Source organism: Lichenostomus cassidix, chromosome 3 (genome assembly GCF_008360975.1).
Source record: "Lichenostomus cassidix isolate B80296 chromosome 3, HeHo_3.0, whole genome shotgun sequence".
Lineage (NCBI taxonomy): Eukaryota > Metazoa > Chordata > Aves > Passeriformes > Meliphagidae > Lichenostomus > Lichenostomus cassidix.
Window position 1 is genome coordinate 101,314,020 of NC_139483.1, and position 10,471 is coordinate 101,324,490.

A 10,471-nucleotide genomic window follows, 5' to 3' on the forward strand; every position below is an offset into this window, starting at 1 on the left:
ACTGTAGTTCTTGTATTTAAATAAGATATCAAGATCTGCTACTGGTTGTTACGTGGACCTTACCTTGACAATTAGCTCTCTTTATTCTCCAGGGCAAAGTGCAATGAAGACTAAAAAAATTACTAATTTCAGAAAAGGTAATTTTTTTTGCTATGCTCCATAGTCTGTATCAAAAAAAGAAACTTTGAAAGGTTACTTTAGAAAATTTATTTTCCCACAGAGTGGAAGTCTCTGACAGCATCTTCAGGGTTAACAGATGCAAATGATGTCTCAAAGGACAGTTTTGAGACTGAGTTTGGATTTGTGAGGAACTGAAAGTGTTTGCAGCTTGGAAGGCTGAAACAGGAGCTGTTGAGCAGTGAAGCCAGGGCAGCAGAGCTTCTCCCAGCCCGAAGATTTGATCTGTCCTAGGCTTTAAGGGAAGGGAGGAGGTGCCCCCTCAGCTGTGGGGTGCAATGGGAGGAAGCTGCTGCTTGTGTGTGACCAGGGAGGAAGCTGCTGCTTGTGTGTGACCAGGGAGGTGTTGGGGAAAGACCATGTAGGACTCCCTCACGGGTGAGTCTTGTTTCTACAACTGCTGAATCTAGGATTTCCTTTTAACTGAGCCCAGAGGAATAGAAAGAAACATTAACTGTCCTTATCCATATTCAGAGAGATTCTGTGTCCCCTTCACAAGAGCTAGAACAATAGAAGCTGCCATAAACCCATCAAAACCAGAGGAAGCATGAAAGAAAACAAGTCCAGTATGTGCATTAAAAGAGGTGTCATCGCCGTAATGCTGAGGAAAGGAAGATGAGATTCAGCAATAGGAATGTCTGGAGGAGGTTTTATTACCTTTTTTATATATTTATTTTTATTGAATGTGTCAGGATAAAATTTCTGTGGGAAATACAATATACAGAATTCAGTCTTTCACAAATGCTCATGCAGAGAGTTTTGCCTACAAAAACAGTACACTAATGAAAGGAAGTCCTCAGAGAGAAGCTGTTTAAATAATTAAAATATCTGGCATGGTTAAGAAATGAGTTCTGCTGCAACTTGCCATTTATTTTTCATCTATTCAAAGCAATCAGACATTTGAAAGAAATTACTTTGAAAAAATTAAAGGAGAAGAATTTACAAAAATTATCATTAATAAGGTGATATTAAATTTGTGAATGATTGTCTCATAATTATAATTACGGAAAAAGAGAAATACTTCCAGGTGATGAAATGAAGAGAAATACTTCCAGGCGATGAAATACTTCCAGTTGATGAAATGGCAGGTTCTCAAAATGGAGGAAAGGGTACCTGATCTTGACAAAGATATTTGACAAAATAAACACAGTCTCAAAGGGACTTTCATGTTAAGTCTGTATTTTTTCTGTTGTAACTACAGCTACAGGAAAAAATGTCTTATTTTTATTAGACCACATTTGATTGGCAACAATATTTGAGGAGATCAAGAAAGAATGCATTTCTCTTGTAGAAATTTAATAATGCAGAGCCTGATACAAGCTAGCTCCAATATATCAGCTGGTGCTCAGGACTGGATTGAGCTTTATTAGCAGTATTGGCATATCCATCCATTGAATAACTCAGTGAGAACAAGATAGCTGGTCAGAGCTTCTTCAGTTACTTGCACTTCTTTGCATTGTGCCCCACAAGCAGATCTGAAATGTGAAAGAAAATAAGTGGTTGCATTACTGTAGTACTGCATTAAGTTTTTCTTACTTTGAAGTGGAGATAGCAATACACAGGGTCTTGATGGAGGGAAAAAAAACTTACTGGAACTCTTTTTGTTTCTGTGAGAAATGTAAAGATTTAAAGCATTCTCCCCATTCCTACCTAGGAAAAAAATTCCTGTAATTGAAAATGCAAAATAAATAGAAGGTGGAGTAAGAATATGCTCAGCACTATTATAAGCAAATAGCAGCATAATTATGTCATTAGAAAAATTTATTTCTGCTGCTCCCAAAGCAATAACTTTATATGGTAATCCAAAATATTTAGGAGTTGAAAAGGAGACACCAAGAATCACCAAGATGACTGATTGTTTTCAGTTGGTTACTTGTATCTTGGGGTCCTGGATGATTTTTTCATCTTGCAGCAAAAAAAACCTGCACTATAGCCTCTTACAGGCCTATGTTATGCTCACTATGGCTGTGCTAAATTTTCATTAAAAGCATTATGGAACTTGCTCTGGAAATCCCTATAATGAAACATACTGAGGATACAACTAATGAATACAGAAATACACACAACCTGTGTAGTTTTATTTATATTTTCATGCAAAAATTTTTCCACCATTTGATGTACTTCACGTTCTTTTTTTGTTGCCATAGTAGCTCTTTTGACAGTTAGGGATTTCTCACTTTAGTGTGTAAGGGCCTTTCCTATATTTCTCATGGAAATAATATGAAAATCTAGTGTGTACCTCTAAAGGTGACAGAAGATGAGACATATCATGCTCACAAATTGGGAGGTTGCATGGATTTTCTGTTTCATTAAGGAAATATAGATAGTAAAATTATTTGGTTTCAGAGATGCCACAAAGTTTCACCACAGTTTTACAAAGCTGGAAATTCATCTTGCCAAGTAGTTACTGTCTAAGAGCTGCAGTCAGGAATTATCTTTTTGTTTGTTTGTTCTCATCTGTATCACTGACTCTGTTACATTAAGATAAGTAGTGTAAGCTGTGAATTGTTTCTTGGTGTAAATTACCTTGTTTCAGAGCACCATTGCACAATGTAAGCATTGTCTGTAACATACTCTATATCCCTTATCTAACTGATAGAGGAGCAATACTAATATGATGTGCTCAGAAATTAATTTGTGTATTCACCTTGTTACACAAGTGAAGGCAATTCTTCTGTAACTAGTTTCTCCATTCCTTCAAGACCTGATTTTTCTTTCTCTAGTGAAGTAATTAATTCTCCTTTCAGCTATGCTTTATAGCGTTAATATGTTCTATAATTTGAATGTTTATAATCTGTGACCAGTTTTAATGTAATATCTGACACTCATTCAGAATTTTCTGGTACTTTCTGTTTGCCTTCAGCTTTCGTTATTGCATTCTCAAGATTGCAAATCATGATATGTTCTCTTCTAAAAAAAATTGCCACAAAGTTGATCAGAGGGTTGGAGCATCTCTGCTACGGAAACTGGCTGAGAGAGCTGGAATTGGATTCAACAGTTTTTTCTCACTGGAAATAGGAAACAGGATGGATAAATTCACAGATAAAAAATTTAAAAAGTTAAAATGACATAACATTTTAATAAGATACCAGAGAAATATTACATCCAATTATAATTGGGGTTGTTTCAGCTAAGAACAATGGATTAACCCATGGTAATGTATAGTATTTTCTCACATTGCTCATTCATCAAGTTCCTTATAAAGCTAATTACTACCTAATTTATTGTAGACTGAATAGTAGGAAATCACTGCTCTCCTATGCAGTATAGCAGATAATCCATTAAGCAGCACAGTAGGATATGAGGCCATGAGGAGCCTCTCTGTGAGAAATGATCTTATGTATTGGAAAGACAGGCAAGAGGCTGGATGTTCAGAGGTATGTCCAATCCAGTCACAAATACCTGTTGCACTAATCTTCACCAGAACACATTTGCGATTCTGCAGAGCTGTAAAAGAGTTCTGTGTCATTGGAGATGGACAATTTGTTCTGCTTTCCCTTATCCTGTCATTCATGATAACCACAGACCCAGAGCCAGGCTGCAGCACGGATGTAGAATCAAGGCAGTTTAGCTAGTAAATTGACAACTTCGCCTGTCAGTCAGGTTCCCCGGTCACTCTGCAGCCTTTTCATTACAGCTGGTGCTCAGGAGGTCTTTATCTTCTTCCCAGCTACTCATTTCCCAGGAATTACAGGAAATTAATTAATCTGAGATAGGTGGGGGTATTTTTTTTTCTTAACACTGGCTAAGAGATTTGTCTAGGACATAAATATATAGCCAGTCAGTATGATTATATTAACTTACTTTCTCTAGGAAATCAATCTCAAAATAATAAACATGAAGGATAAATTACAGTAAATGATAGAATAACCTTGATTCTCAGTCACTCAGGCTCATGGTGATCCCGACAGAGGACAACTGTACAGAAATATTTCCACTGCAGATTTAATCTGAAGGAAGGCAGAAAACTTTTCTTGATTCATGGTTGTGCTATGTCTGCATATCAACAGTCCCCAGTATTTTCATGTGTCCATGTTCTTGTCATCTCTTGTATACTGACTGTATTAGATAAATATTTAGGTGTAAAATTCTTGCTCCCTTTTTTCATTTTAACTGTTGCAATTTTTTTTCACCCTGTTTCCATTGGTGTGAAAGTCAGAGGCAAGAACTGCAATCTGAATAATACAAATCATCTCTGTGCACCACAGTTTTTACCTCTTCCCACATCTGAGCCACGTGAGATAAAAACCAGGAAATTGCAAGGGCAAGTAAAGGTTTTTACTAGGCAGGGTATTATTTATTCAGAAAAAATGTTGAATATTTGGCTTTTTATTTTTTATTTCAAAAGGGAGAATATTTGGATTCATATATTCAGCTGAATTAAGTAAATTGTATAAAATTGCTTAAAAATAACAAAAGTTTGGTGATGCTGAAAGTTTTAAATAATTTTTTCTATCATACATATCTTTTCTTAGTATATTATTCTATAATAAGCTCACCTAATTATAACCTTCAGTCAAAACTTTGGTTATATTACTTTTTTAAAATCGAGTTCTGTCAGTAAACAATGTTGACTTTTTAGACGCACAAAGCTAATAGTCTTCAAAGAGGGTGTTGCTGACCAATACAATAAGATAAGATGCCATTCTTTAAAAAAGGAAGTATAAAATTGGTTACTAAATTTGTAAAAGCTGCACTATGAATGGAACTGTCCTTCATGTTTGTGAACTCTGTTCTACCAAGGCGACAAACTGTAAAAAGAATGAATATATGTTAACTTCAGCTCATTTGGAATATTACAAATATTATACATAATGATATAAAAGGTAATTTTTGTCCATCTTCTTTACTCTAGTAGAACTCTCATCTGAAAAAATCTGCTCAGCCTGGGCCCTGCCCTTTTAAACAAAATTCAGCTAAGTCGGAGAGTTTAGACAGCGTAAGAAAAAGAAATAGAGAAGACACCGCCCATGAGAAAATGCTGAAGGATCCAGCTGTTGTAGACTATAAAAGAACAATCTGAGGTTTTTTGCAACATATGAAACATAGCTAGATAGAGCCTGAATTTTTTTTTTTTCTCCTCACTCACCAAAGGCAGGACATAAGGAAGTTAGGCTTGGGACATGTGTGAGAGACCAATCTGATTTTTATTTATGCCTCAACATATGTTATACATGAGGTGAAAAAATTACCTTAGGGGCTGTATATGTCTGGGAGCTCTGTCCCCCGAGAGGCTTCGCCTGGCAGCAGTCAGGAGAGAGAAAACTTCCACTGCTGCACTGCAAGCAACCTCCCCTCGCTGGTGGCTCAGATACCCGGATGCCCGGGAAAAACGCGCAGAAAAAGTGCACGGGAAGGTATGCTGTGGGAGAGTCAAGCACATTACAGCAGCTAACTGCGACACAGCCCACGGCCATTTTCTTTGGGTTTCTCGGAGGGAGCAGGGGCTTGCTTGAAGGGTCAGCTCTGCCCCCTTCGCATTTTCCTCCCGGAAATCCCGCTCCTTTCCTGGCTGTCCTGTCTGCACGTGTCCTGCTCTGTTTCGCTGCTTGCCCGAGGCAGCTCTGTCGCTGCGACAATCTCGTGCTCGCTGCTTCTCCGACGGAGCTACCGCCGCCGCCTGCACCCTGCCTGCACCCAGCCCGGAGCTGTCACCGCCTGTACCCTGCCTGCGCTCAGCCCGGAGCCGCCTGCAGCCGCCATGCTCCAGCCCTGCCCGCCTCGAGTCCTGTTCCTGCTCTTCACCCACGGAAGGCACACGCAGCTGCTGCTGGTCGGAAATCACACCCAGCCGCCACGGGAGCCGTGCAGACTCCACAGCTCTCAGCGCACAGCTCCATCTGCCAAACCTTGCTGACGGGGCGCCCGGGATACAGCGGTAATGATCTGTCCAGTATTCTTTCCCTCTCCGCCTCTCTTTTCCCCTCTTTGTTCCTTTTTTCTGTCCTCCTTGGGTAGGAATGCTTACCCTTCTTTACCAATAAACAGTTCTCAGATATAATGTTGCCGCGTTTGCGCTTCATTTCTTGTCCAAGAAATCATTAAAAGAATCCTTCCCGAGTCCCCCTTTTATAGCGGAACGGAACAAAGTGATGGAGGTGCTGTCATTGGACATGCAAAGGGTGGTGAAACACACAAACAGGGAGCAAGCCACATGTCTTCTCTGTGTGGATTTGGTCCTGAATGAATGAGAATGGTATTTTTTGAGCCTTTTAAACCATCCTTTGCTCTGATTCTGTGAAGCAGCTAGTTCTTACCATTAGTGACAAGCTCCTGCTAAATTCTATCAGATTCCTTTTCCATACTTGCTTTTCTGAAGTCTCATACTTAGAACTGCATCATACTGATTAAGTAATAATTGTCAACATTAGATAATCAGCCTGGTGAGCCATTGGGAGCTCACTCCTGTTATTTCTAGTGAATTTTTAACTAGATAATATTTTTAATATTCACCACGCAAGTAAGAATACAGAAAAAAACTGGAGCAAACCAGAGCATTGACAGAGATATTAGCCTGTCTTTTACAGGCACCAGTACAATCTTCTTCAAAGGGAAGTACAAGAAATCTTGTACAGAGCTGGCATGACGACATGCTTTCAGCCATCCCCTTCTGATTTTCTCTTAATCCTTTGCAGTTGAAATGTGGACGTCCTCAACATCTATGCAAATCCTTTTTAAAACATGTTTTCACATACATCACACAAACCTCCTCGACAGGCTCAGCTTTGACCTGCAGTAAGTTCCTTGCAGCTGGACAGCTGGATAGCTGAACATTTAAGAAACTGTTCTGTGAAAGGCCACCCCTGCAGTGCTCCTCTGCACTCACTGGAACATGGCCGTCTACACCTGTGAATGTCATCAGTTACTTTTCTGGGGGTTGGTGATTATAGACTGTTCACTTCGAATGTAAATCATTTGGCATCTCACTGCCTTTTATTACAGCCACCTGAAACCTTATTCATAGGCAGCTAGAATGATTTTAAATCCCCCAGCATAATTAAGACAATCACAGGTGGCTGGAAGATACTCCTCACCACAAAACAGAACTGTCCACAGACTGATAAGAGAAGAGTAAACTTGTGCCTGATCCATCTCAGGAGCCAGACAGGGCCAGGGAAAGCACCAGAGATCTGAAACTCAATGGCTGCACAGTCTGTGGCCAAGTTTGTGTCATTGATGAAGACATTGAAGAGCCCCAAGGTCAAGGCAGAGCCCTGAGAGACACCCCTCATCCCCAGCCTGCACTTGGATTTGGAGTAACTGCCCCCATGTCCCTGGCTGCATCCACCTGGCCAATGGCTTGTGCCCTGAAAAGCCCACCCTCTAAAGCCAAGGCTCTGCAGTGTGGGGCTGGGGCTGCCACGTGGGACAGTGTCCAAAGCCTCCCAGGGCTCTGGGCACATCAGGGGCTACAAGTGCCCGAGTCCTAGGAGTGCTCCATGCCAATTCCAGTGCCTTTGGATGTTGAAGGGATGTTGGGTGTGGCTCGTTGTGACACATTGTGACATTGTGTCAGGGCCCTTTGTGATGCAGGACACTGTGATGCCCAGAGGCTTTTATGACATGTCAGACCCCCCCTGCTCGAGGGCTATATAAGGGTGACAGAGCCCCGGGGTGCCTGGTACCAGGAGAGCCTCTCTCTCAAGAGGAAGCAGCTCCCCTGAGAGCCTGTGCGGCAGAGATGGAGATGGAGATGAGACAGAGAAGGCGATACTAAAATGTCCCCCAGCCATGGAGCAGCTGGGTCTCTACATGAGGCCCCAGGTGATGGGCAGGGATGGAAGGAGATGGGAGAGAGAGAGCTGGGATTGGGCTGGAGGGAGCTAGGATGGAGCCAGAGAGCCCTGCCTGGGGCCTTGCAGGCCCTGATGTGTCATGGCAGTGGCCTCCTTTTCCCCCCTGTGTGGGGCACAGAGCCCGACCCTGCCCTGCACAGCCCCTGCTGCCCCCCAGGCCCTTGGGGGCTGCAGGAGCTCATAGGGCAGTGGGAATGGCTAGAGCTGCCAGATCAGCACTGGGCCTTGGAGGAGGGAGAGGGGGAACCATCCACGGGTCAGGAGCCATTCCAGTGGCAAGGTCAGACAGACAAAGACCTCTCCCAAGAAGATGATGGCAACCAAGTACTTTCCCTAGGGGGACTCTCCTCTGACTGGGAGCTCTGGGAAGGGGAAATCAGACAAGAGCCAACATTGTCCCAAGAAGAAGATGATGGTGGCCAAGTACTTTCTCTGGGGGGACTCTCCTCTGACTGCGAGCTCTCAGAAGACAAAGTCAGAGCAGAGCCAGTGATGTCCCAAGACAGACAAGACAGCAACAAAGAGGAGCTGCAGGAGGACTGGGAAGAGATCACAATGGGCATACCGAAATACCCCCAGCTCCTGCAGGACTCCCCCAGCCCCTGGTGCCCCCCAGCCCCTCAGCTCCCCAGCAGGGAGCCCAGGCCCTCAGGCAGCAGCCAGCTGCCCCCAAAAAGTGTCTGTCCCGCTTCAGGCGGGCTCTGCTCAGTCTGTTCTGCTGCTCCTGCCTGAGGCCTCAGCTGGACGAGTAGCCCTGCTGCCAGCGCCAGGCCAGACCCCGCAGGTGGCAGGTGGCCCAGAGCCTGCCTGGCGTCCTGAGGAAGCTGCAGCAACGCACTCCCAAAGGCAGGCACCCCACGCTGCAAAGTGGGGGGAGCTGCTCCGAGCCGAAAACACGCCTGGAATGCGCACGGCCACGGCGGGCTGCGGGGCTGCTAGAGGCACGGTTCACTCTGTAGGCACAGCGGTTCAAGAAGTGCAGGATCTCGGTTTGAGGTTTCCAGGGGGTTTATTAGAGTCCAAAAGGGGAAAGTTAGGGGATGGTGGAAAGGGGTGGAGAGGCAGGGAAAGGTGAGGGGTCCTGAGAAACCCATATCGAGAACCCCGGGTCCGGCTTCTGCAGGGGATTATCAGGAGGGGCGCAGGGGGCAGTGCTGACTCATATGAGCCAACCAGGGAGAGCTAAAGTGGAGGGGTCAAGGAGGGGAAGAATCATATATGAAAAATCCTGTAATACACTGCAAGATATCCACCTTTGTCTTATACAAAAGAAAAAGAAAGAAAAAAAATTTCCAGTTGGTTTCAATGTGTTATAGTTTTCTCTGAGTCTTTTTGAGCTGGTAGAACTTTTTTCCAGACATGTGATAGGTTTCTTCTCATGGCTTCTGCAGCAGGTCAGTAGGGCTGGAATTTGAGCTGATCTGCTGGAGTGGGGTGTGGCTTGCTGCTAATTGGAATTGTCAGGGTTTGGCCCTGACTAAACGCCAGGCACCTCGACTCTCTCTTGCTACAGAAAAAAACTATAAAATACACACCAATCTCATGAGTCAAATGAGATAGGACGCTGGTTGGTAGGAGGACACACAGAAAAAGTGCAAACAGGCTCCATAAAAGTTGCAAAAAGGTGATTTAATTACCTAACAGAGTTGGAGGATAAATGCAAGGCAAAAATAAACTTTTTATATACTGTTTTTTGTTCACTCCTCCCTTCCCTCTTACGAACTTATAGTGTTCACCCCCTTTCCTCCTTTATAATCAACATATATTAAGGGTAAGGGCTAGAATGGGGTGATTTCACTCTAGCAAGGTAGAGGGGGAGCTGGAAAGGCGCCCAAGAGAACGGTAGAAGCTCGACGTTTTTTAGACAGGATGCGGCTGGTCAGCTACCTCTTATCAGGGTTAGAGGGAGAAGGAAAATGGGAAGGAGGAAAGTTATTAATAGGGGTGACCTAATTTTACTTCAACTAAGATGGTTTTAACTAAAAAATACACTTCTTTTTTGATAATCAGGCGGAATGGGTCTTTTCTGAAACTCTTTCTGGCCTTATTCTCAAAATGCTACCCTTGCTTATCTGTAGAAGGCTAAACTTAGAAAAAAATGGGCTGGAGTTCTAAACAGAACCCTACAAACTGCCGTATTCTGTAACTCACTCATTCACACATGTTCGCACTCCCTTTTCCTGCGGGGTGCCCTCAAAACACACCAACATTCACTCTCTCTCCACTGTGAACTACATACATACTTGCTGCAGCGGAGGTCTAGGGTCAGAAAAACCCCTGATTAGCGGTGTAGGTGCTATCAGCTCACTACCAGGGTCTCCCTTACCTCTGGCAGGCTTTCGCTGAGTGGCTAGCTGGTCTCCGCTTCACTTTATCTGGTCCCTATAGCTGTTTCACGCCACTGTTTTTTTTCCCCCAGCAAAAAACCACAGAATTAGCAAGTTCTCCACATGTCCCTCAAGGTCCCCTTCCAGGGATGCACCTGTGTCTCTAAGGAG

At 43.5% G+C, this 10,471-nt stretch overlaps 1 protein-coding gene across 1 annotated transcript; it reads right to left on the reverse strand.

Moving 5' to 3' along the window:
- Positions 1–1,249: 1,249 nt before the first annotated feature.
- LOC146440312 (uncharacterized) lies at positions 1,250–7,011 on the reverse strand. Its single transcript, XM_085056757.1, has 3 exons — positions 7,004–7,011; positions 5,370–6,149; positions 1,250–1,652 (listed from the first exon to the last, which is right to left on the reverse strand). Exons 1-3 carry the CDS (start codon positions 7,009–7,011, stop codon positions 1,544–1,546), a joined length of 897 nt encoding a protein of 298 aa, XP_084912883.1. The 3' UTR covers positions 1,250–1,543.
- Between the last annotated feature and the right edge of the window lie 3,460 nt (positions 7,012–10,471).

What these genes read in the sequence shown, in the direction of transcription:
- LOC146440312 (XM_085056757.1), bottom strand. An exon ending in AGACATATACAGCCCCTAAG is followed by an intron (nt 1,653 to 5,369) that starts GTAATTTTTTCA and finishes TTCACATTTCAG; the next exon opens with ATCTGCTTGTGGGGCACAAT.